This window comes from Coffea eugenioides, chromosome 7 (genome assembly GCF_003713205.1).
Source record: "Coffea eugenioides isolate CCC68of chromosome 7, Ceug_1.0, whole genome shotgun sequence".
Lineage (NCBI taxonomy): Eukaryota > Viridiplantae > Streptophyta > Magnoliopsida > Gentianales > Rubiaceae > Coffea > Coffea eugenioides.
In genome coordinates this window covers 6,088,333-6,114,305 of record NC_040041.1, presented here as the reverse complement: position 1 = coordinate 6,114,305, position 25,973 = coordinate 6,088,333, and the positions used below count along the sequence as shown (strand labels likewise).

The 25,973-nt window shown below is 36.2% G+C and overlaps 4 protein-coding genes across 4 annotated transcripts; all 4 read right to left on the bottom strand.

Moving 5' to 3' along the window:
* Nucleotides 1–1,657: 1,657 nt before the first annotated feature.
* LOC113778085 (heavy metal-associated isoprenylated plant protein 23) lies at nucleotides 1,658–2,739 on the bottom strand. Its single transcript, XM_027323353.1, has 2 exons — nucleotides 2,290–2,739; nucleotides 1,658–2,204 (listed from the first exon to the last, which is right to left on the bottom strand). The coding sequence occupies exons 1-2, from the start codon at nucleotides 2,444–2,446 to the stop codon at nucleotides 1,906–1,908; spliced, it is 456 nt and encodes a 151-aa protein (XP_027179154.1). The 5' UTR covers nucleotides 2,447–2,739; the 3' UTR covers nucleotides 1,658–1,905.
* Nucleotides 2,740–8,208: 5,469 nt separating this feature from the next.
* On the bottom strand, nucleotides 8,209–14,383 carry LOC113778662 (aspartic proteinase-like protein 1). The gene is made up of 10 exons (XM_027324135.1): nucleotides 13,561–14,383; nucleotides 12,554–12,692; nucleotides 11,258–11,499; nucleotides 10,923–11,147; nucleotides 10,638–10,773; nucleotides 10,491–10,561; nucleotides 10,251–10,350; nucleotides 9,572–9,632; nucleotides 9,351–9,422; nucleotides 8,209–8,778 (listed from the first exon to the last, which is right to left on the bottom strand). Exons 1-10 carry the CDS (start codon nucleotides 13,887–13,889, stop codon nucleotides 8,531–8,533), a joined length of 1,623 nt encoding a protein of 540 aa, XP_027179936.1. The 5' UTR covers nucleotides 13,890–14,383; the 3' UTR covers nucleotides 8,209–8,530.
* Nucleotides 14,384–16,115: 1,732 nt separating this feature from the next.
* Nucleotides 16,116–17,392, bottom strand: LOC113776747 (GDSL esterase/lipase At1g06990-like). The gene is made up of 3 exons (XM_027321809.1): nucleotides 16,766–17,392; nucleotides 16,542–16,645; nucleotides 16,116–16,239 (listed from the first exon to the last, which is right to left on the bottom strand). The coding sequence occupies exons 1-3, from the start codon at nucleotides 17,390–17,392 to the stop codon at nucleotides 16,116–16,118; spliced, it is 855 nt and encodes a 284-aa protein (XP_027177610.1).
* A 4,766-nt stretch (nucleotides 17,393–22,158) lies between these two features.
* On the bottom strand, nucleotides 22,159–25,689 carry LOC113776746 (alkane hydroxylase MAH1-like). The gene is made up of 3 exons (XM_027321808.1): nucleotides 24,661–25,689; nucleotides 23,016–23,080; nucleotides 22,159–22,519 (listed from the first exon to the last, which is right to left on the bottom strand). The coding sequence occupies exons 1-3, from the start codon at nucleotides 25,687–25,689 to the stop codon at nucleotides 22,159–22,161; spliced, it is 1,455 nt and encodes a 484-aa protein (XP_027177609.1).
* Between the last annotated feature and the right edge of the window lie 284 nt (nucleotides 25,690–25,973).

The following is a 25,973-nucleotide window of genomic DNA, read 5'->3' as shown; positions in this document are numbered from 1 at the left end:
GATCATTTTTCCTGATATGCTTAGATTCAATATATATGATCAGATTCAAACATCAAAGTTGCAACACCAATATCTCTAACCTTACTAGAAGGTAGGAAAAGTTCTTGATTAAATTAGTGCTTTCTTTCTGCTGCTTCTTTTCTTGAAAGAACCCTTGTTAAAATGTAGGCAGACTTGCACTCTGTGCAAATGTCTACCATATCTCCTTGCCAACTAAGCTGATAGCAGAGTTTCAATTTGTCAGTTTCTTCAACAGCAACATATGTTAATAGATGAATTTGATGGTCGATTTTGATGGCTAAGGAGGGTATCTTGCAGCTATATACTCTTACTGAACAGGTTGTGGTTATTTTTTATGTATTCTTATCCTTGTCCCCCCCCCAAAAAAAAACAACCAAAAAAAAAAAAAGTCCATCATTGTAGCTGATGAAATGAGATCAACTAAACTTGAATTCAACTAGTATGACAAACCCCTTTTACTTAAATTATTCTCTCTTTCTTTCTTTAATAAGTGAACCCATTTAGGAGACAAGCATTGAGACAATTACCTGCTCAAATAGCTGAACATTTAGACTTGTTCTCTTAGCAACTAGCAAAAGAGGGATTAGATTATTATGGAGACCAGGTAAGGTTTAGCTTTTGCTTGGCTTTGGTTTCTTGATGGTAGCATTTTTTAATTTTGTTCCAAAATGAAATTTCGAGATTTTTTAGAAAATGGCAAGAAACTATTAACGAAGCAAAGGAAATGGAATGCACTTTGTGACAACTAGAAGTGATATGTATTAATTCACAATCAGTCAGTACGATTAAGCATGATTCATGTAATCTTGGTGAGAATTTTCCTTCTTTTTATTGCTAAATTTGATCTTGACATACCATTAGAAAGTTAAACTCGTACAAGATAGTAGCATTGTCCTTGAGATTTGTCATGCCCTGGCTACTTAAAACTGAGGGTTGACAAAGTAAGACATCACTAGTTTAGTATTAATATAATCTTCTCTCTCTTTTTTTTTCCTTTTTTATTGTTTTTTCTGTAATAGTACTGTAATCTAAGGAACAATCTTCTAATTCTGCAGCAGATTTAATACTTAAAAGCCAAGTTCCAATCTTGCTGACGATTGAAAGCCTTATAATACATTCAATAAATGCTCACATCATTATTAACAAACTATAGAAAAGGGCATGTGAAGCTGCTTTCATGATGCAAAAAAAGATCTTGCCGAGACCCATATTAAAAAAAAATCTAAGCCATCAATTGCTTAAATGGGATTAAAATAAGCCCACTAAATACTTTGAAAGACCCTTAAAAGCTGGATTCATTTTGCTCAAAATCAAATTAAATGTTACTGTCAAAGATTTTAAGAAGAAGACATGTAAGAGACAAAGAGTCCTAGTCTTTGATACATCATCTCAAGATTAAAGTGATTTTCCCCTACTAACTTGTTTGTAACCAATTACGTTGGCAAAAACTTAGTAATCAATTTTATTTTTTTTTTGTTTACGTTAATGGATTTTGTTTATGCAATTTCTTATTACTTGCCAAACCTGCCACATCTTTTGATGCACCTTTATGATGTTATGCATGAGAATAGTCGGAACAACCAATTATTGTTAAAATTTGAATATAACCCGAGACTACGTTCCACAATTAATCTACTTGCAAGTGAATACAGCTCATCCATCACATCAAATTCTACTAAAATTTGACAATTAACTTCATTGCGTAATCAAAGTCTAACGAAACCCTATATGGAACAGCCTTATAAAAGGCCAAAAAACAAGAGAAAAAATATAAAATATATTTATGAAAAGGTTGACAAAAAGAGTGCCTATATTGCAATATATTGCAAAAGGGCATCTAGTACTAGTTCTAATCTTCCTACATTAATATTGAATATATATGCATTACATAATGGAGCAAGCATTGGGATTCTCATCACTGAACATGGAGATGTAAGGGTCTTGATCATATCTTGTTACTGTCCCGGTTGTTGGGTACTCCACCTTTCTGACATAGCCCGGAGGTGCTTTCTTGTCGTAAGATTGGACGGCATACGGCTGAGCCACCAGGTTATATGGTACATATGGCCATATCTCCGCCTTCTTTCCTGTTGATTTAGCCTTTTTCAACACTTTGTTTGGTTCCACATATCCTGTCACCGTTGCCTTCTGCAGTTTCCTGTTTATCTCCACAGTTTTAACTCCTGCAAATGGGAGAAGAATTTGTCAAAATCAAAATACGGTACAATTTTCTCCATCAAAGTGATCATTATGATGATATTTACGTACCACTTAATGAAGACAAAGCTTTTTTGACTTTAAGCTCGCATCCTTCACAGTCCATTCTGACTTTGAGCTCCACAGTTTGCATTTGTTTCTTCTTCTTGTGTTTATGGCCGCTGCTCACCATGTCAGAAAGGTACTCCAAAGTTCCACTAACACCCATATTTTTTTGTTTTTTTTTGCAAGTCTAAAAGAAACTACTGGTTCTTATTAAGGTATGGTTTAGCTTTGGAAACAACGAAATGGTATGACAAAGGAAAATGGCTTGATTTGGAAGAGGTATCATGCAAGAAAACTTGGGCGAAGAGACTCTGAATTTATAGTAAAAGATGGTTGAGATGGTACTTTAAGATTTGGAAGAAACTTCCCTCCAAGAAATGGATTCTTTCCTTGCCTTACAGCAAACAAAGGTAGTAAAAGGGGAAAAGGTTTCTAATTCTAAAGCTGCCCTTTCAAACTTTCTTTTACTTCCTTTGAGGCCTTTCTTTACACCGGCTTAGTTCAACTTATATAGGCCTTTTTTTCAAGAAATTCAAACTAAAGGAGAAAAACATGAAATCTTTTGAGTGGCCCCCATGAAGACAACACTAAAACACCTTGAGGTTTGAAAATGAAAAACCTATTCAATGCATATGCAATGTAGTACTAAAATATCTTGATGCCTAAATATCATGTGTGTTTGGATTGAAATGTTTTGAAATAAAATAATTTATTTCATAAATTTTAATTACTTTTTTATCTTTTTAATCATTTTTTTATCTCACATACACCATATTATAAAAAAGTGTTACAGTAATTATCTCAAATAAATCACTTGAAATTGAATATTCAAAATAAATGATTAGGCTTGTTGTACAATATATTGTTATTTTACTAGTGTACTATGAAATTCATGGTTGATTATGAAGTAGTGTCTATATATAAATGTGGTATCGATATCTTTTCAAGTATAAAAAGTTAAAAAAAATAAGAAAATTATATTAACGACTGAAAATCATGTATCTTGGAAAATTGAATAGATAATTTAACATCCAAAAGAAAAACCTCTGCTATTCTTTTTATTTTAATTTCTTTTTGGGGATTGGTTGGTGTATGGTAACACTAGACTAGACTCATTTTACGTAAGGGGGAAGAAAATTGGAAAAGATGGGGCAGAAAAAGTATATATAAAAAAAGCAAATTTCTAACTGTGGGTGCTGTTAAAATATGGGCCAAAAACAGGGGGGAAACTGGAAAGGGGTAATAAGCAAATTTCAAATGACAAAAAGGAGACTGGCCCAATTATTGCAAAGAATAACACCAATAATAGAGAGAGAGTAGTTGCCACGTTTCGAGGTTTCTAGCTACCACGTGTCCCACTGGTGATGATCACAGATCTTGAGGGGAATCGGACGGTGGAGATGAAAGAGGTGGGAGCTCAAAGCTGGCTCCCTCTCAAGGAGTTGTTGTTTGCAATTGCATCCTATCATGTCGCCTTGTGAGTTGTTTATGAGTTTGATTTGGTCCCAGGGCGCGTATATGATAATGAGATATATTTGGGTCAAAAGTTCATCTTTGAGACTGATTTTTTTTTTTGAAAAAAAAATACCCTCCTTTGAAGATTTTACTCTTTTTTTTTCCCTTTTTTGCATTTTTGTTGGGCATGAAAGCACACTATTAATACCACTGAGTACTCCTGAGCTTAGACATATAAGAAACTTGAGAAAATAATCATTTACAGAAATGTACTTGTCAAATTGCAATCCCAAAAGTTAATATGATAATCAAATACTTGTGTGTTCAACCCTGTACGCCTCATATTCGAAATTTGAATGAGAAGAATAGTGGTGCCTAATCTGCAAAGAATTCATAGGCTATTTGCATAAGTTAGCTCAATTAGTAAGAACGTGCTATTTTTTCATAATCATAGAAAGTTGTGTATTCAAAATTCACTATTAATATGAGAATTGTCTTGATAAGCGATTTATAAGGACTCTCTGAGTAATTTATGGTTCTAAAGATATATTTTAACTTGTGATGGTGACGGATTCGAAGCCACTCAAAAATTTTTCTTATTAAAAAAAATTTAGAGTACATTATAATAGATCCTCCGTAGAAAATCGTGTATTCAAATCTCGCTATCGATATGAGAACTGTACGTATTGATGAATGATCTATAAGAACTCTGTAAGTAATTTATGATTTTGAAAACATACCTTAACCTGTGAGAGTGATGGGATCTGAAGCCACTTAAATTTTTTCTTATTAAAAAGATTTAGAGGGTGCAATAGTAGACCCGTATGATATTTGAGGTAGTTGTTATAAAAAAAGTCATAAAAATACATCTCATGATCTAGGCTAGAACGTTTGTTTAAAAAAAAAAAAGACCTAGGCTAGAAGGCTACAACCAATTATATTGAATCACTTGTCTTGGCCTTTCATGTTCATTGTGTAATCAAGAAGAAACCCCGCCGCGTTCTGGCTGCTATGGTACACAGCTGGAATAAGGCTGGCCGGAATGCACGAGAGCCCAACCACCTCCATGTTCGAGCCTGAAGAAACTTCTCTGTTCCTAGCACAGAATGCCATCTTTCAACTCTAAATTCCTTCTAAGAATATAAAATCTTTTTTCTGCTGCATTATTTTTTATGCTAATGAAAAGCTGCAGTACTATGTTATAGAAGGGGTCCATGAATTGTCTCCTAACAACAGCATATCAGAATCTTGTTGAGGGAAATTCATGGACACAACACCAGAGGTCTAGCTATGATTGTCCATGTTTTTAAATTGTAAAAGACTTCAAAAATATTGAATTGTAGAAAGGCTGCTTTTTGTTCCTTAGAGTTTGAATTTAAAATTGAAACTGGTCTCCAATTGCAAAATCTTTTTTCTTCATGGGTTATGGAATTGAACACATGGAATTCGAGTCACTTAAAATGTTAAAAGAGGTTCGGTTACTACAACTATTTTCAAGTTCGAATGAAGTACATAAACTTCAAATATAGTACACATGATTCTAATTTTGTTCCCAAACATTGTAATTCAAGAAACTAGGAATCATGATTCTAGAGATTTTTAGTTCTAATTTGATCCCAATAAAAGGAAATACTTCGTATATATGGACAATAAAAAAAGGGTTTGATATATAGCATTGGCATACCTATTAGCACAATACTTCCAAACAAACTAAAAAAGGATCAATTATTTGGGTTGGTGGAAATGATTGCGTCTTGTTAAATCTTGTGGTGCACCCTTTTTGCCCAACTGCTTTTCTTGGCATGGAAACGTACAGCTACTTAACATTTTCTTTTAGAGTTAGTCAAATAATGAATAACAAATAATGCTAAATGTACAAAGAAAATGACTGGATCCTTCAAACAAATACTTTATGCGCATTTAAATGCCCAAAAAGGTTGATTAGGGCTGTCTTCAAGTACTACTATTTATTTTGCTTGACCCTACCATTGAATGGAAACAATTTAATTTTGTAGTAATTTGAAAAAATTCAAAAGGGCTGTGGGCTAACCAACTGACATTCTACTCGATTCTGCAGAAACCTTGTCCTTGTTCGAGGAGTGGAAATTGTTTGTGTTGCATTATTGTTGAAACTATTGAAATATCTTCTCGCCCCTCAATCTTATCATTCAGCTGCAATGATCAGGTAGCTTAGAGATTAAAGACAAAAGTTCAAAGAAAAATGTTTCTTGCAACCGTACAGTACATGATTTCACTCCCTTTTCTCTTTTAAAGAGAATTAACAGTGATTCTTCACTTATTTTCCTTGACGTCTCGAAATTGTGACCTGTCAATTACAGGTGAAACGTCTTACCAACTAGGTTGCGCTTTATTGTCAATACATGATTTTACTTGTTATAACATATACAAGAATTAGTGTTTCAGTCAAAAAGACGAATGGATCAATAATCTAATGGTATTCTAATACTAATTCATCGAGGGACTATGGTTATTGCTTGATTAGATGTTAGAACACATATGGGCATGACTCAAAATTAAATAGAGTTAGGGAGGCCTAAAACATGAATTTATACTTTTTAAAGAGCTACAATCGTCGTACTACATGTACTTAATATAGAAGCTTCAGTATCAATCTTAATCACCATTTTCAATTGAGTAGCTAAGAAAGCAGGCAACAAGGAAGGTCCGCTTTCCTTTTCCTCAATGGAACCTCGTTCCTAAAGGGCCAAAAGAGTAAAGCAAAGCACGATCTTCTATTCTTCCTCTTTACTTTTTTCACATAACAAAACGAGCAGCTTTATTGGGGCATGCACGAATGAGAGAGATCTAAAAGCCAATCCATCATGCATATAGTAGACCTTAGAAACTAGTAGAATAATTCTACACCTTCTTGCTTCTTTTCTTGATTGTCTTGTTGTGCATGTGTATTTCACAACCCGTCAGTCCCAAACCCCACCTCATTGCCCAACAGAAAAGAGAAAACTCCACAATCTTCCCACTTGAATTATTGGAGATCTTTGAGTTGCCAGCTTCGGCCATGGCCAAAAAGAAGAGCACATGCAGATTGCTGATCAGTGCACAGGTGTAATTCACAGTGGCTAAATACTTGATTGTTTATGCTTTATGTTTGAAGGACTAAGTACCATCTGTACCACAAACGTACCCTTCATGGCTTCAGCCTTTTAGGATACCTGTCCTATTATTATTGTTATTAGCTGCTTCAGCATTTGGACTTTCTAAAATTGGGAGCTGCTTCAGCATTTGGACTTTCTACAATTGGGGCTTTTGCCAGTTTCTAGGTCACTTTGCCTGGGTAGAGTAAATGTGAATGAACAAATAATACATGAGAATTGGCTAGGCCTAGAGTTTTGTACATATGGTTCAACTTAAATCAATCAAGAAATTGAATTAGTAGTTCAACCTCAATGACGAGCCAATAAACTTCGGTTAAACAAAAAACAAAAAGACCATTTCGTTTGTCACGCTGATAATCCCTGCTGCAAAATGCCGTCCTAATTTGATTGCAGCTAGTTCTAGTTCTAAAACACCAGCAATACTACTAGCTACAATACAATATGGCTGGCTTTTCTCATGTTTTCTATGAGGAAATAAGAGAGTGTTAATTGTTACAAGAGGGATGAATAGAGGATGCACTTGAAAAATCCATCACTTAGTTTGTGGAGTAGACATTTTCTGGACTCCCAATTATTTCGTTGCTGCCCGTTTTAGATAATTTTGTGTTTGGCATCAGCATCATCGCTATGAAATTCATTATACCTAATTACCAATTAGAGGGAGGACAGCATCCAAATCCACTCAAAAAACAGACAAGTTTTGTAATGCACAAATAGTTGTGTATTATTCATGGTAGTTCATTTATTCTCGTCATGGATAAGAACTCTTATAATACACTGTAGTATATTGCAATTGCATCCAGAGGCTAATTAATCCTAAAAATTATGGAGACAAACTGCGTATTAAGTATTCAGTGTGGTCAAGTCCATCATTCATCATTGCTCAAGTAGGTTTTGAGTTTGGTTTATATACAAACAAATCTTCAATCTTATTCATGAAGCATCACAACAATAAAAATGGCAAACAGTAAGTAGTATTCCAAGTTTGTTGTTAGCATGTCCGTTTCAACATCATCCCACAATCCAGGCTGTCTTTTTGGACTAATAGGCAGTGTTTGTAGAATTATATGATTCCTTCAGTAGAAACAGATGCAGCCTTAATCAACCTTCTTCAATAATGGAATCTTCATCAAGAGTCCTGAACATCTGGAGCTTCAATTATTTCCGGGTTCTAAACAGAGGAAGATACTACTACTGTCTATTAACTATTATGAACAAAATCATAAGCAAAGAAATCCATCTTAAAGACTTTCTGAATCAAAACTTGCATTAAAAATCTCAAAATAAGTGCCAAGAGACCCAATGGGCACTCAAACCAGTGCACCACAGAGAACAATATCCAAAAGGACAAAGAGTCATTTATTGCATTTTCATAACCTCCATAGGCAAAACACAAGCGAAAAGATTACAAGGACAATGGCAGCTTCACATGCACTATACTTATAGAAGAAAATAATTACATATGTCAATAACTAAAGCTATGAGATGACCAAAAAGGAGGGAAATGAAACAAAACTTCATTTACCTGTAATCCCCATGCTATCTGACAAAAAAAAGGGGGGAAAATGACGCAGCAGAGGTGTAAATATCTGCTATAAACTAGATTTATATATAAGGTTATGAGATTGGATAGATAGATATACAAGGGTATGCTGTAATCAACAGTAGAAGGCTAGGAATATATATGCTGCTGGCCAAAAAATTAACATCATCTCTGATATGTAGAACTGTCCCGGAACCAGAAACACTGATGTAGCTGTTGACTTTGAGGGTGCCCTTCCAGCCTCGGCAGGAGCAACTGCTCGGCCGTTGGGCTTGCTTTGCTGTTGAGTCGTTGGCAAGGGTTTGGGAGAGGCACTGCCAGATGGTGTCATTGGCATGCCCTTCTCATCAGTCAAATCTTCACCTGATGACATTCAGAAGCTTAAGATTCAGATGAAGCAATTATCTTTTTCATTTCTAATCCAATTGCTTTTATAGTAGCATGCATTAGCATTAACATGAAAAGATAAATTATTTCCAATAACCTATAACTAGTGCAAATTCATTACACTGCATGCACCAAATGAAGCAAAATGTGGAAAAACACAAAAGAAACAATACAATGGCAAAAGCACAAAATATCAACCTGGGAGACCCAAACAGTTATTTAAAGAAAAAAGGCATGAAGAACAACATGATTAGCCAGCCAGAAGTATATGCTGACGGTTGGCTATAGTGCTATTTTCTAGCCAAACAGCTATACGAAAAACCTCTGCATGAACAGAAATTTTTTTTTTTAAGTGACAGTCTTTGAAGTTCAATAACTGTTGAGTTAATTGCTTGGATAAAGGAAAAACAAACAAAATTAGAAGACTTGGCAGCAAAGTGAAAATCAAATAGCTTGCCGTGTAAACTCAGAGGCATAGCATACTTGGTAAGGTGCACTATAAACACAAAATGTAGCTAAAAATATGGAGTAGACGTATATGCACTCACAATTAGAATGTGACCACCCAAGCTTCATGTTTTCTCTATCAAATACCATCCGATATCCGATGAAGAAGTTCTCTGCAAAAGTTCATTTAATGATATGATGAGAAATCAATACAAAAGATTCCATGTTACTTTCAATTTTCTGGACAGTTTTCTTCCTAACTACTATTATTAGACTAGACTCTACAGAAGACTGCAAACTATTGGATGTGCTGTCTGCTTACGTCCAATTGTTCCAATATCTCCATTTGTCGGTTGTATTGCTAAACAAAACCCAACTGCACCCTGTACCAAAGAAGCAACAAAATTTGAATTAATCGAAGAACAATGATAGAAAAGCTGAGTTCCATCTTAAGCTCCCATTGACAAGAAGAAATGACATTTGACCACACCACATACATTCCACTGTGACATATAATAAGAAAAATGGCATAGCAATGCCATCAGTCCAGTTTCTACTCCCCACTTCAACAAATTCTCTGCATAGCAGTATGGTCCAGTGTCCAGGCAAGAGAGAATTGAAAGCCATCATTATCCAAGAAGATAGATAAGAAAAGAGATTTTCTTGGTAAATATACAATTGGTTACCATATCTGCAAAGTGAAATACAAATGTTCTAACTAAAGAGAACATGAATTCTTGAGCAATACAATTGATGAATGATCCTGAGGCGTTATTTGGAAGAAAATCTAGCCCAGGTTAGAAATTTTTTTTCCCCAATGAAAAATCTAGCTCAGTGTATACACTCAAAGAAATGCGTTTTTCTACTAACCATTGAAAGCCAATGTGGAAAGTGGGCTGGAAGGGGGATGGGTGAGAGGGGAAAGATGTACAGGACATAATAATGGCCCACAAAATTAAACCAATAAGTAAATATGTAAGAAAAAAAATCTTAGCACTGACCTGGCTGCCATAGATCGCAAATACTGGATTCATGACCACAAAACTGTTGTTTGCAGAAAACTTCAGAGATAGAGAAGGTGTCTTAGGCAACTCTTCAGAACTGTTTACCACAAAATGGTAAATGTAGAGCATGAATGGATGCAAGAAATTCAAGAAACACTAAACTTTCTTTTGATATATGATGATGATAATACATATGTGTAGCAATTCATGAAGATGGTACTCATCTAATGCCAATACCTGAACTTATAGCAATACTGCCATTGATCTCCTTCGAAGCTGAATTTTGTAGCATTTATTTGTCTATCAAACTATAACCAAAAAGGAGCAATTAATGATTTGCTGAATTAGAAAAACAGAGGACGGACTGTACAGCAGAGAGTCTACCTCCCCAGCAAGTTTTTGATAGACAGCATCTGGGAGAAAAGTAAATGATGTCCCACTATCAACCAGGGCTTTGAAGTTTGTCTTCTCAAGACAATAACTTTCAACACAAGAAGTCTCCACTCCGACTATGTAGGCACTATATCCAATAAAAGTCAAGGATTAAGTGTAATGGATGAGAATGATGGAATACGTCAGTAAAGGCAAATAATAAACATCAAATATGTTGTTCATGAACAACCCCAAAAAGGAAGGGGTGTTAATAGCCATAAGACATAGATTGCATACTTTATGTCATCAAAAGGTAGGAAGGGGGTAGTGTGTTGGCTAGGTATTCCCTGATCGCCAAAAAATATTCTCCCCGTGTCCTCCTTCAAACAGAGAGAGAAAGAATTCCGACTGAACCCTGCTTTTGAAAGAAAACTTGGCACTGAAATATTTCCAAGTCCGAGACCCATAAGACCATCAGGCGCAACTCCACTTAGGTAGATACCACTTTGCTTGCTACCACATCTAAAATAGTAAAGAAGATAAAGCAGCTTTATTGGATAATAGAAGAAAAATAACGAAAATTGTACAGAAATTCCTATTGAAATTCTAAGTACTAGGGATACAGGACACACCCTAACATTATTGGAGCTCGCACAAACTTTTTGGATGCAGCAGTGCCTCCTGAAGCGAGATGCAAAATGTCTTCAATAAGTAGCCCAGAAGTAGATGTATCAGCTGTATCATAGTTAACTCTATATGGACATGGATCCTTTGGACTTTTGCAACTTGAACCGCCTTCACATAAATGATGGCTGCAAGGCACTACCTTGCTTGTATTTGAATCAGAGGGATTGTACTCACTTAAATCCTTACCCTGCATTATAGATGCCCCAAATACCAGGGAGCACCTGCCAATCAATCATTGGAAATAAGTGCTAAAACTGTAACTAAAACTATTAAAATTCCGCAGCTACCTTGAGAGGCTATGGAATATGGACATCTATATTTGTATGATAACACAACATATCTTGTCTAGATGTGCATATGCAGATAGGTCAACCACTTGCAAGAGGCAAGAAATATACTTCCTTGTCATATTGGGAAGACGAGACTAGGAACTATAGGAAACAAAGAACATATTACAAGATATGTTGACAAAAGATCATATACGACAACCCCAGAATACAGGAAGGAAAAAACCGAAAGAGAAGTAAATAATACATAAAAGACCTTAAAAAGGAACTATACTGACACAAAAGCATAAGGGACCAAAAGTAAAATAAAAAAAATCAATACAAAAGTTCCTTCACAAACCTTACAGCTCCTGTAAATAAGAACACGAGATTAAAAGAGAAAGGAGAGATGCCACACATGAAGTTCAAATAGGAGTCGTAGATCCCAAATATTGAAAATCAGCTAAACAAATATCAAGGAAAATGATAAAATATGTGTGCCTACTTGAAAGCTAAAATTGATACGTCTAATGAGATGACCTTCACTAGAGATGCATTATGACTTAAAGACAGGAAGGAAAGTAGAAAAAAGGGGAGACATTAAGATGTACCTGAAGTTCTATAACCCACTATAGGAAATAGAAATTTATAAGAGCACTAGTAAGACATGCTCTTTTCCTATCTCCACCAAAATTTGCAAATCTAGGTGATCCAAACCTTTGTATTAATTAGGAATAAAATGGTCTATTTAGGAATCAAAGTGTGTGTACCAGATATATACCGTTCCTAATAAAGACCATCTCAGCATTACTATGTTAGTACCACAAAAATGAGTAGTTTAAATTCAAAAATTAAAAAGGTCGATAATAGAGATGAAAACAGCGCTGAGAGTACAGCAAAGCTTAATACAAGAGAGAATACTCAAATTAACTCAGAAGGCATGAAAGTATGACAGAAGAGTAATGGCCTGCATACCAGATTGCTGTAGTAGCTTGCAGATAATGGAGCACATTGCATGCAATCACAAGGAACCCAAAGTAGGTCACTTCCAGTATCAAGTGCAACAAGAAAGGAAACATTTGGTGTGCCTATATCTATCCAGGTGTAATGCAACCTGTTTAAACAAGATTTAAAAAAAAAAAATCAGACGAGGGTTTTCCATGAGAAATAACTAATCTAGGCAACAACTAATAGAATTAACATGTAAGCAGCTTGCATGACGTATAATTTCACCCAACAATCCAATGACAGCACCATCAGCAAATATATAATTATGCATTTTATTAAAGTCTTCCATTCTCACGAAAGATTATATTCATTCAAAAAGTAGTAAGAAAATCATTATCCTGACACTGTAAAAAAGTTCAAGCACTATAATTGACAATATTCTGGAAAACCTCCTCGGAAACCATCTTAGAAAACTCAATCCCACGAACCAAGATCATCAGACAGACCATCTAAATTTCACCAGTCAAAAATACGAGGCAAATGATACATTTCCATGAATCTCTCCAATCAATTTCTCATTGCATGTTAAAACATAATCGCAATAGCCCTTCATTTCCCACCACTTTCTAGGACTAATAAACTAGAACCAAGTACACATTCTGCCATTCTCAACTTGTTCCTAAATTTCCTGAAACCCTTATCAAAATATTGACTTTCTCGTGGACCAGTTAACTAGAATAATCTGTCATTCTCAACTTACTCTTAAATTTCCCAAAACCCTTATCAAATGATTGACTTTTGTAAAACAATTATCCCATTTATCACGATTACAAATTTTCCACTTAAAAAACACCCAAAACCACCAAGACTCAGTCCAAAGTCATTGACTCCTTTTCCCAACCACCTGGCCCCCTCTTCCCTTCAAATAATACGTTACAAGGCTGAACCCACATTGACCATGCTTTCCTTTTCTTTTATATATATATGGATGCAAAAAAAAAATATTTAAAAAAAAAGAGGCAAATTTATCTGACCATCCGTAGTCATCGCCGGTGGAAAGAGTAGTGCTTCCTTGAGAAGGAAACAGATAATCAAACTGCGGCCCCAACTTCACCTTCTGCCGCTGCAAATCACTGCTGAGCAACCTCCTATAGTACTCGGAGCTCCATTTCCTCGGAAAACGGGCCACCTCTCCCCCACTTCTGGAAACACTAACAGCCTTCAGCTCGTCAGAAAACCTATGCATTAGCTTACTAGAAAACAACTCCACCGCCACCGCACCACCACCATTCTCTATCCCCACCACCGCCACCATCACCAACAATGGCAGCGCCAGTACACCCGACATTGTTGTTACACCCATTTCTCAGCCCAAAATTTGCTCTATTTTCTGCAGAAAGTAAAGGGCTTTCAAGGACTATGGAGAAAGATCTAGGGCTTGGGCATGTAGGCAGGAAAATGCTGGTATATAAAGAGGTTGGTGAGAGTAAAAGGGTTGCAAGGAGCTAAAATGCACCGAAAGAAATAAAGGGCTAGAAGCTAAAATCTGCCGAGAAAGTGTAACTTTTCAAGTGAGTGCTGACGAAAGGGGAGAAAAAGGAAGACACGGACAAATGGTGCCGGCAGGGAGGAAGACGGATCTGTGGAAATAGTAGTCATTTTGATAAGCCTGATGATTCTATGATTTCTATCCGATGAGAGCGTCTTTTCGAGCCGGGCCAGGCCGGGCCAAGTTCAGCGTATTTGATAAGGACGTGGAATTGGATTTGTACTACGAGATTTGGGCTTCACAGCGAGCACAAATTGGAACGGTCTGAGATTTGCAGAGGCTCAACTATGTAAAAGCCCTTCCTGTTGTAATTATTGGTAAACTATTTTACGTTACTAAACCCTATGATTGAAGTAAATTGTTTCTGATTGAAGAATACCTTTGTAGTTGCTCTGTAACGATCAGGAGGTTCTCTAGTGACAATGATCGAGCTACTCGAGTGCTTGCTCAGTGAGTCGAGTTGAACAATTCGAGTTCATTATCAAATCATATTCGAGCTCTTAAATTCTCAGCTAGAAAAGCTATCAAGCTTTTCGACTTTTATATATACTACCTATAATCTTAAGATAAATTATGTCTTACCATTTAAACTCGAGCAGTTCAAGTTTAACTTCGATATCAATTTGCTTCTATCTTGAGTTTGATCTTGATCTCGAGTTTCTTATATTTTTTATACAAGTTGAACTTGAACTCCGAAGTTAAAGATTCGTCGAATTTGAATTCAAGTAATTTACTTAAAAGCTTGAGTTTGAGCTCATGTAATTTACTTTCGAACTCAAACACAAGTACATTAATATTTGTATTCGACTCAGCTCGTTGGTATTTGTCACTACTACTCTACAGAAATATTGTAGTTCTACTTTTGATGGCAATATGCTTGATCTCGCTTATGAAATCAAATCAACATGCTTCTAACATTGGTTCGAATTGTTATACTAAGTAATTAAAAGTTTGATATGTTTCATTATAATATCTATGATGTTTTAATCAAATTGTTAATTTAAAAAAAAATAAGAAAGAATGAAACTTTACTTTGGGTCAACTTAAATTCAGCGCCACATCCTAATCCTAATGTACTTAAAGGTCCTGTTTGGGCCTCAATATTTTGAGCCAGATGTGCCAGCCATTGGATGAAAGACAAGTTTTTATGGGGGACGAACTTGGGCTTCTCCCATCCAGACCCAAATCCCGTATGATAGAATGCCCCTTGGTTAATTATAGAATGCCCCTTCAAAAAACTTCATATTTCTCAATTTGCTCTCTTAAAACCCAAAAGGATCAATTTGTATTATGGGGGTTTTCAAAATCTGTAATTTAATCCACCGAATAATCCAACTCAAATCGCAGTTGTCATTTTTTTTTTTTCAACCGTCACTTTTATCTATATAATTCTATTCTATCCTAACTTAATAGAGAAGCCCAATTGAGCCTACGGGAGACCGATGGGGACTGAACCACTACTCATCCATCTGAATTTTTAGAAAACTTACATATTGTGACAATTGATGGGAGGTAAAGGTTGAATTCTTGACATTTCATCCCACCAAATTTTAAGAACTTGGTGATGGCTACCGGTCCAAAGGATGGTGATTAAATCGCAGTTGTCACATGAGATGCTTGAAATTGAATATTACCAATTTATGTTGTTGGCTCAGTTGGTGTGATGGACTACTACTTATGAAAATGTTTCAGTCGATATGAAAATGGCATTAATAAATAGTTTATAAATATCTATGCAAAGGGCATTAAAAAAATGGCTGTTAAACATAAAATATATTGTCATATCATACATATTTCACACTCATTACATCGGATACGGGAGAGGGAATGCAAATGCAATTGAAGAGTTACGCGAAAGCACAGAACAAGAGTAAAGTTTTTCTCATTGGTAGAAGTAGATGTGATCAACGACTAAGATAGAAGATGTATTAACAAGAAGCAAGCAGAATAAGTTTCAAAAAATGGTAGACAACAGGTCAAGACTGCTTCATGAAAGACTAAAGAAGAAATCAAGAACGTGTTCAATCATTGTCCGCCATGTTAATTGCTTTCCACCAACTTATTCAAGATTTCCTTGGCCACAATCCGGTATGCTGCTTCAGTTGGATGAATGCTATCCCAAAATAAATACTGGGAAGTGTTCCCACAAATTGGAGTGATTGGGCTACACAAGGTCCCAAATTCCAATAGTCCAGCACCGCAACATCCTCATCTAGTTTCCACAAATCCTGTAATACAAAAGTATGAATCATAATACGATTGATACAAAGAATATTTGTGAAATGCATTTAAGTTGTAAATCGAAGAGCATACCATATTTTTGAGGATAGTTGATCATGTCCATTACCAAACCATAAGTGTCTTGATAGACAAGTTTGATTCCGGGAAGTTTAGCCTGTACTTGGGCTAGGAGTTCCCCTAGCTTGTCATTATAAGACCGAGTGTCCAGGTTGATTTTTTCTATACATCCTCCCCAAATTGTCGGAATTTACAGTCATTGTGATGGGCAAACAGCCAAGTGGTGGCAGGTTTGATACAATAATCCTGCGGCAGCCAAGATCATACAACTCCTAGAGATTTACAACAAATATTGAAAATGATAATGTCACTGTTTTTGACAGATGAATCCACAAAACCAAAAGCAAAAGGGATGATATCAGAAATGAGAAGATTTATCAGGTTGGAATAACCTTTAAAAAATCTTGCAATTTGCCCAGAAGAAAATCCTGGTAGTTGTTTACAGTGAACTGAATTCTTCGATTAGTCCTTAAGACATCGAAGTGGTATAGGAAATCAACGGCTCCTGCATGCAAAAGAACCAGAGCCTGATTGACAATTCTTTGAGCCTCTTGTCTCCCTACAACATTTGTCAGCCTCTTGTGGTAATCCTGAAGATTTCCTGGTTGCTTTAGCAATGTAATTACATTTGCAATGGCAAAGGTTTGATCATCAAATCCTGAGCCACCTGATGCAAAGGAAACACCTGTTAGCAGTTCGCGATCAGTTAGATTTGGCTGTAGATAAGGGGGCACAAGTTCCTTCAGGCCTAGCAAGGATGCTAGAAGGTCTGGCACAAGTTTCCCATCAGAAAACCTTCCGGTGGCGATTTTGCCTGGGAAATTTGTGCCATATGGCTGATAATTGGCTCTAGCTATTGAATTCAAGTAGTCGTTGTTACCAGTATCTAAGACCGAATCACCAAAGGCAAAAATGGCACTAAATCTTGGGATGTTTTGGCCATTGCATTCGTAGTTGAAAGCGAGAATCGCGAAGCAAATCTGCACTAAGAAATTCCAGAAATGGCTGGGAATTGCCATTGACCAGATTGCTTCTTCACTGTTGGGAAATGTCAACAAATTTGTGATTTACTACTAAGTTTTGAAGCTTTAGCCCTTAGAGAAATTAGACCCTTATAAAAGCATATGTTGCTAGCAATAAATTTTCAATTGACTATGAAATTGAGGTCCATCTCCAACTCTTAATGCTTTCAGTGAACCTTAACATCAGTTACAGATATATGCAGCATTATTAGCTCAATTTGTTTGTCTTAACCTTAACATTACTGTCAACTGTTACAACCATGAGCTTTAAAATCTCGATTTTTAGCTCGTTATTTGCTGAGAAATATATAATCTATAAAACATATGACTGATCATTTGAAGCATCATTCAGAGAAGAGTAGTGGGTGTATTTTTCTTCCCTGGTCAACCAGTAACTGTTCAGATTCGCTAAGTGTTGCACGTTATCTCATAAAAAATTCTCATTATGGAAAAGACATAATCAGAGTGAGATATATTAAATGTCAATAACATAATTAATTCAATAATTTTTTTTTTGTTAAAAACATCAACATTTCATTAAATCTACATTAATGACAGAAATTACATCAACCATCGGACCAAACAGATACGGATGCACTACGCACTAGTATGAATTTAGAAGAAACTATGGCACATTAATAAAAGGTAAGATTTGAACTCTTGACCTCCCACTCCACAAAGACTTAAAGTCTTTGGTGGTGGCCAACAGCCCGAAGGGCCGTTGGTTAATCTATCTATCTATACCTACAATCTGTAATTTTTTCACCTTTTTCTGTAGTGCCAAATATATAACTTGCTAATTATATTTATGATCATTAGCCAACTACTAACTATAATCCTAATCCTAGTACATGTTTTCAATTTGTGTAATTAATTACGATATTATTCTCATCCTTCAACTGTTGGCCACGACTATTAATTAACCACAATCCCGCTAGTTCAATGACTGAACAAAGGATAAAGTAAATGAATTAGTTTTCCAATGCGTTTTCCCTATCTCTACATTCAAAATTGGTGGAGCAAACATTACTGCTTCTAGTACTGTTTCTATTTTTTTTCTATTGTAAGTTCGTATTTTCTTGAAATTAATAGAGCAAGAAAGATTTAGTATTTGAAGCAATGTCCAAAATCCAGCTCTAGACAAAAATCGACTGGTCAAAATTCCAAATAAAACTCATCTCACTATATCTTCCTGAAGCAAACTTGGCTTCTAGTACTGTTTCCATTTTCTCCTCTTTTATGTTTGTCCTTTTCATTTTTCCTAATAGGCACGGACTATTGATTACTGCTCTTCATCTACCAGTATGTAAGCCTTTCCGGATGGTTTTGGTTATAGTCTAGTGTACATGCAGCTACAGGCAGCTGCAGCAACGAGATGGATGTGCACAGTTGCACATCAAATAATTAATTTTCCCTGATTCACAACACAAACTTTGATGTGCTTGGACAATTGTAATGAGTCTGCTGGCCTGCGCTAGTAGAATGTTCAACAGCTTGGAATTTTGACAATTTCAACCTGAATCGCATCGCAGGAAAAGGATACTGTTGCATGTTTTGCTAGTATCAAAAGAAAAGGTGCAATCAGAATAACATACAGTTTATAATTATATCCGTAATTTCTCGTACACGTTAAACATGTCATTAGGACAGTTATATAAAACAAATCGTGTTTGACGATTTCCAGCAGTCAATTAATAAAATTTGCTATTTATCAAAAAAAAAAAAAAAGGTACAATCAGATTAACATTTATGCATAAATTTGCTATGTTATGTACGCGCTCGCTCTATGACTGAAAAAGAATTAAGGATTTATCAAGAACGAAATTGTGACGAGATACACGAAATGGGATCTCAAATTAAGGATTTAATTTCCTCACCATAATCATTAACATTAGAAATTGAGTTTGACTACCAAAATCTAGATAGACAATTAGCTGATCAACTCGTGCTTCGTCTAAGTTCAGGCAAGAACTTGGTAAAGATTTCCTTTGCCAAGTTTTGGTAAACTGTTTCGGTAGCTAGGATGACACGATCCCAGAATAGGCACTGGGAAGAGTTTCCACATACTGGTGCGAGTGGATTACACAGTGGCCCAAATTCCAACAACCCAGTTCCACAACATCCTCTTCCTGTTTCTGCAAATCCTGTCGCATGAAATGCATAATTAGCATTTTTTAAAAAGAAGATCTATCATTGGTAGCCCCTCATTTCTTAATAAAATCATCTTTGACTTTTTAACTATGTGAATTGAATTGATTCAAAATATTCCTATCCTTTGTTGCATTGACAACCACTCCCTTGTTATGAAGTTGTAATCTATATCCGTCTATCTATCTATTTGTACTCCATATAAAAGTATGAATGGTGTAGGCAATGGGAATGAGAGTGTAAGCAATTTTTGGTTTTAATTTTTCTGTTCCCAAAGTACCATATTGTCTAATAATTAGAGTTATTTCATTTCAGTTATGATTTTAATTAAATGAATAAAACATTTAAAATGAAAACTGTCACGCTGCCAATTGATTCGACAATGCTAGTAATTAAGATGAAAACTTCTTCTCTCATTTAAAACTTCTTTATACTCCATCTCCAATTATTTCTTGTACTTAAAATTTCTTGCTCAAAGCAATGGTAAAATGTTAAATAGTTAGTCAAAATATACATGCTTTTAGGAAAAATCGAAAACATGCAAAAAAAGAGCAAAAAAATTGACTTGAAAAATCTTTATAAGAAGATCATGAGCCATTTGAAAATGGCAAAATCCTTTGGATTATTTATCCCCTTATCAACTAGTACTCACACAAACAGCAAATTGTCGAAGTTCAATGAACATTACATCTCAATTAATGAGATTCAAATCCATCCGAAGAAAAGAAAAGTTATCAATTACCATAATGTTTATCAATTTTGTTTGTTACTCCTAACTCCATATATGCAGATACATTTCTTGCAGAGAATCAATACTTGTGTATTAGAGTTTGGGTCATGATTTATCTAAAGGGTCAAAAAAAAAATTTTAAAAAAAAGAAACTCCATATAAGAGTTCACATTTTAAAAATATTTTTACAAAAATTGACTAAAAGAAATAAAAAATATAAGAATTATTCTATTTTAAAGCTAAAAAAATCAGAATTTTACAAAGAATTTTAGTATCTTAAAAGTGTCATATTTTGGATTAATACAATCACGTGCAAAGTGCGTGAGGCATTACCAGCTAAAATGCAATATACGTAGAAGTACTTTTATGATTTATCTTCTTATAAAGTAAAACGTCAAGTAGAATTTTTAAGCTCATGGTGATGACAGTCGTACATATTTTTGAGGTTGGTTGATCATGTCCAGTACTGGATGGTAAGTATCTAGATAGATGAGTTTGATCCCAGGAAATTTTGCCTGGACTTGTGGTAGGAGCTCTTCTAGCTTCTCATTATAAGATCGAGTCTCCAGGTTCATGTTCTCTGTACATGTTCTTCCTACTGCTGAATTCACGGTCATCGTGATTGGCAAACAGCCAAGTGGTGGAATCCCGGAAGCAATTATTCTGCCTGCGGCAATTAAGATCATATAGTTCCTGAGATTTATAAGAAGTAAAACATGTCATACTTTCATTGTTTTAAGCAAGATCATATTTAATTGTGGCAAATTGAAGGGAGATAAGGTTTGAACCCTTGCCTCCTACCCCATCAAGTCTTAATGCATTGGTGGTGGCCACCAACCCAAAAACTGGTGGTTTAATAAAAATATAGTCCGGTGTCGCAAATCTACGACTATGAAAAGCTGATGAAATGCAAAAAGACTATAATAATTCTTTTAAGTAAGATCTGTAACTGTGATATTTATGTTGGTGATCTACAGGCAGATCAGTCATAGTTTTACCTATAATCTAGGCACAGAAGGACTGAAATTCTCCTGCACAAGGTTCCTTTTCTTGGGCGATTATTGATATTCATGCGTTTATGGATTTTTCTTCTTCTTTTTCAAGATTTAAGATATACAAGACATCCTACATTACGGTGTCAATAATCCAATTATGTATACAAACTGTGATTAAGAGGCTATCCATATGTATCTTGGACATGTACGTATGAGAATTATTCAAATTGAGAACTTGGAGAGAGGGAGAGAGCTAGAGCGTAACCTAGGGCTGCAAACGAGCCGAGCCGAGTCGAGTTTTGAGCTAATCGAGCCGAGCCTCGACTAAATTTTACCAAAGCTCGAGCTCGACGAGCCGGCAAATTTCGAGCTCGAGCTCGACTCGAATCAAGTCGAGCCGAGCTCGAGCTCGAGCTCGAGAAAAAAAATAAAAAATAATTATTTTATTTTTAAAAAAATAAATAAAATAATATTTTTTTCTTAATAAATAATAAAATATTAAGGATATATACGTAATTTTACTATGAAAATAAAAAATAAAAAAATATATATATAATATACGTAATTTTATTATTAAATAAAAATAAAAATAAAAAATATATATATATACCCAAGCTCGCGAGCCGGCTCGCGAGCTAACGAGCTTAATATTCTGAGCTCGAGCTCGATTCGTTTGCAACCCTAGCGTAACCTTCAGGAAATTTTGCAAGTTCCTCAGCAAGAAATCTTGGTAATCGTTTACACTGAACTCAAGTCTTCTATCAGTCCGTAAAACGTAGAAATTATATAGGAAATCAACAGCTCCGGCATGTACAAGCACCAAAGCTTCATTAACGATTCTTTGAGCTTCTTGTCTCCCAGCAATCTTCTTCAGCCTCTCCATGTAATCCTTAAGATATTGTGGTTGCTTGGACATTGGAATTATGTTTGCTAGCAAAGGTTTCATCATCAAATCCTGCAGCAGCTGATGCAAAGGAGACACCTGTGAGCAGTTCTTGATCCGATAGTTTTGGCTGCAAAAACGGCGGGATTGTTTCCTTGAGGCCTAACATGGATGCCAGAAGATCTGGGACGAGTTTTCCATCAGAAAATCTCCCAGTCGAAATTTTACCAGGGAAGTTTATGCCATATGGAGCATGGTTGCCTTTAGCTATTGTGGTTATGTAATTATTGTTGCCGGGATCGACGGCCGAATCACCAAAGACAAGTATGGCACTGAATCTTGGAATGTTTTGGGCACTGCATCTGTAACTGGAAATAATGATTGTGAAGTAAATTTGTACAAAAAAGATCGAGAAGAGGAGGAGAGGAAATGCATGCCATGGACGAGATTGTTTGTGTCTGCTCATTTTCCAATTTGTGTGTTTAGACCTTCGGGAATGTATTGGCGTCTTAGTTATGAAAGAATTTGTTATTAGCAATTGACGAAGAATTAAGTATTCAACCTTCATGAAGTTAAAATGTCAGTACTGAATTAGCCACCAACTCTGCACTGCTGCATCGATTCCTCAGCACGACGGAATTTGCACGTTGGCTAGAAATATTCAATTAATCTTGAGTACCACATAATGATGTTTATGTCTCGTTTATGCTGCTAAACGTGGTAGTACAACACATGATTAGCGAAGAATCCTCGAGCATACAACTTGGCAATGTAGTCTTAAGAATGAAAATTAGTATTGTAATCACTCGGTTACGCTCGAAGTAATCTTACAGCCTGGTAAGCCATGCACGAAGTCAGAAGTACTGAATCACAGAATACGATATCTTCTTTTCATCCCAAAATCTAGCTGGATCAGGGGCCTCACTAGTCTATATTTTCAATCCATTTCAGGGTAAAATAGTTATTTGAAATATTTTTACATCTTACTCCAATTTGTTTACATTCTACCCAAACTTATGTACACCTACTCCAATTTGTTTTACACCTTATGTGCAAACTGGTTTAACGTGGAATTGCCAGAATTCAGTCAAACTCAATGTCTGGAGCTCTGTGTTCTATGTATGATAGATAATAAGGGCTGTCTAACGGTTAAGATAATGTATAATACAATGGAGGGTAATAATGGTTAGTATATGTATAAATGTAATAAATTGTGTGAAATTTAAGTGTATTTATGACCATCCATTTGGACACCTATTAATAATATTCACACTCCAAATAGATTTTTTTGATCATGTGGGCGAGCTCATTTTGAGATTGTGGCATTGTGCTCCATGACAAATAGCCTTCTCCACGTAGAGCCCTGAAGAAGTCCGCATTCCTTGTGTATTAGTCACAATAACAAATATGCCCCTGGTTTATTTCATGCCTTACAAGTTGTCCTCCTTTCAATCCCTAACTTCTCATCACTAGAACTGCATACGAGTCGAACTGCTCACTAATCGATCGCTAGCAGCTTGAGTATCTTATCGAGCATTTTACCTAAAAATTTAATATTTATTAGAAATTTCAAAATTAGTCCAAAATTTTGAATTCTTCCTGAAGTATAGATCTCGCTTTTTGAATTAGTGACTTCAAAGTCACTTTTTCAGATGATGATGCGACTTTAAGTGACTTTATAACAAGCAAATTAAAGACAAATGATGACTAAAAATAAACTAACTAAAGTCTCCGTAAATGGCGACTTAAAGCCACAATTTGAAATTGTGACTTTGAAATCACACTTTCAAATGACAAAATCTTTACTTTTGGAAGAATTAAAACTTCTATATGGGAGAGACGGGGCGGGTGTATGTTGTCCGCCTCCCACCCCGTTTTAAGGGGGGAAATTTTCTCCCCCCGCCCCCGCCCCAGTTCTATCCCTGAAGGGCGGGGCATTGTTGCCACCCTTAGTAACATCAAATAACAACCAACTGGAAAAATTTTATTGGTGCCACCCCAATTAATTAGTTGATTTCTTTAACACCTTAGCCGTCAGACCATGCTTCATACGAAGAATAATAGAGGCTGCAGGGGTTGCCACTGGTTGATCCTTTGCTATTTTGGTACCTACATGAAATTGGTAGTTGAACAAAACTGTAGCAAAAGCCAACTCTTTCCCCGGGCAAATCCTGGGACCTGAGCTGAATGCTACGAACCTGTTGGATGTCAAAGGCTTTAAACATCCTGTCTTCGAAATCCATCTCTCTGGCTAGAATTCAAGACAATCTTCTCCCTATATCCACCTTATTCTTGCCATAGCATAAGAACAAATAACAATTCTTTTGTTCGCTTTCACATGGTGACCGCTTGGTAGCATGTCAGCTTTGATGCAAGTTCTCGACTGAAAAGGACTTGATGGAAAGAGCCTTAATGTTTCACACATGGCTGCATGGAGATAAACAAGCTTTTTTAACTATTTTGGGTCGAAAAATATACGCGTACGTGATTCAGTTGCCCCAAAGCTTACCGCAAGATCTTCTCTAATCTTGGATTCAACAATGGGGTTCTTCGAAAGAAGCCAAAAAAACCAAGATAAAACTGGTGAAGCTGTATCCGTTCCTGCAAATATAATTCCTTTTACAATTTCTCTCATAGTGTAGTCTTGCCCCCCAACTGATTCCAGGAACTCCTTCCCATTGTAAAAAAATGTGATTGCATCCAAACTTTCCTCACCATGCTCGGATTTGGAAATATTGCCGGTTTGCTCTTTCCAAATCTTGATGCATTCTGCTGCTGCTTCATCCAAGACTTCGCAAGCTTTACTGAGTCTCTTCTCTGCACCAACTCCTAGCCACCTTTGGAACATCCAAAATCTTTCTGGGAGAATATGGCGAAGCAATATCACATCACTAGCATCATGCAAGGCTTCCAAAACAACATCTTTTGGCAGTCCAACGCAGAGGGAGCCGCGGTTTTTGCCACTGATCATCATGAATGTTGCATCAAGCATAGCCCTTTGGAACACATCTTGCAAATCTATCGTAATCCCGTGTTCAGAAGCATGATCCAAAACTGGAACAAGCCCTTTTTCAAGAACTTCCTGGTTTATCCTAACCGTGAAATGTTGCAACTGTTGGTTGTGGAAAAAAGCGAGACCGAATTTCCTATGAAATCTCCAATCCTTTTGGTCCGCGGCAAATAGGATCTGCCCGTAGGCCGAGAAAATCCTTCTGGTGTCGGGACCCTTGGGATAATTGGAGAAGTTTGTACTCAATAAATGCTGCACGTTCGCGGGATCAGCGGTGAAAATCATATCCCTGTTGCCAAACCAAGGTCCTTTGAACTCAAAGGTGCCGCCACAGAACTCTAAAACTTCAGTGACACTGTCAAATATAAAACTGGTTAGCAGCAGCATGGGCAACATCCCAATGAGGGGCCAATTACGGGGTTGCCCATTCCTCGGGCAGAAACAAAGAAAGAGTAGAAAGGCAACCGCTGCAATGATAACTAGAGCTATAGAATTTGAAAATGCAAATATGTATGCAATTGTTGCCATTTAGTGTCAGCTAGGATTGATTTTGGGCTAGCAGTATTTGCCGTACGTTAACAAGGTTTAATAGTGGTCCAGTGTCTGCGTTGCAAACTCATTTTTCGAACTTATGAAATATCATCCTATGAGTTATAGCAAGCAGCCAAACACAACAGCACAAGATTTGTCGATCTCAAGCAATCTGCACATATATTTGTATAAACAGGTTCGTGCACGTTCCCGATCTAAGCTGATATATCTTCACAGCCTGTAGTAAGATTACAGGGGAACGGAAAAGAATTGATAAATGC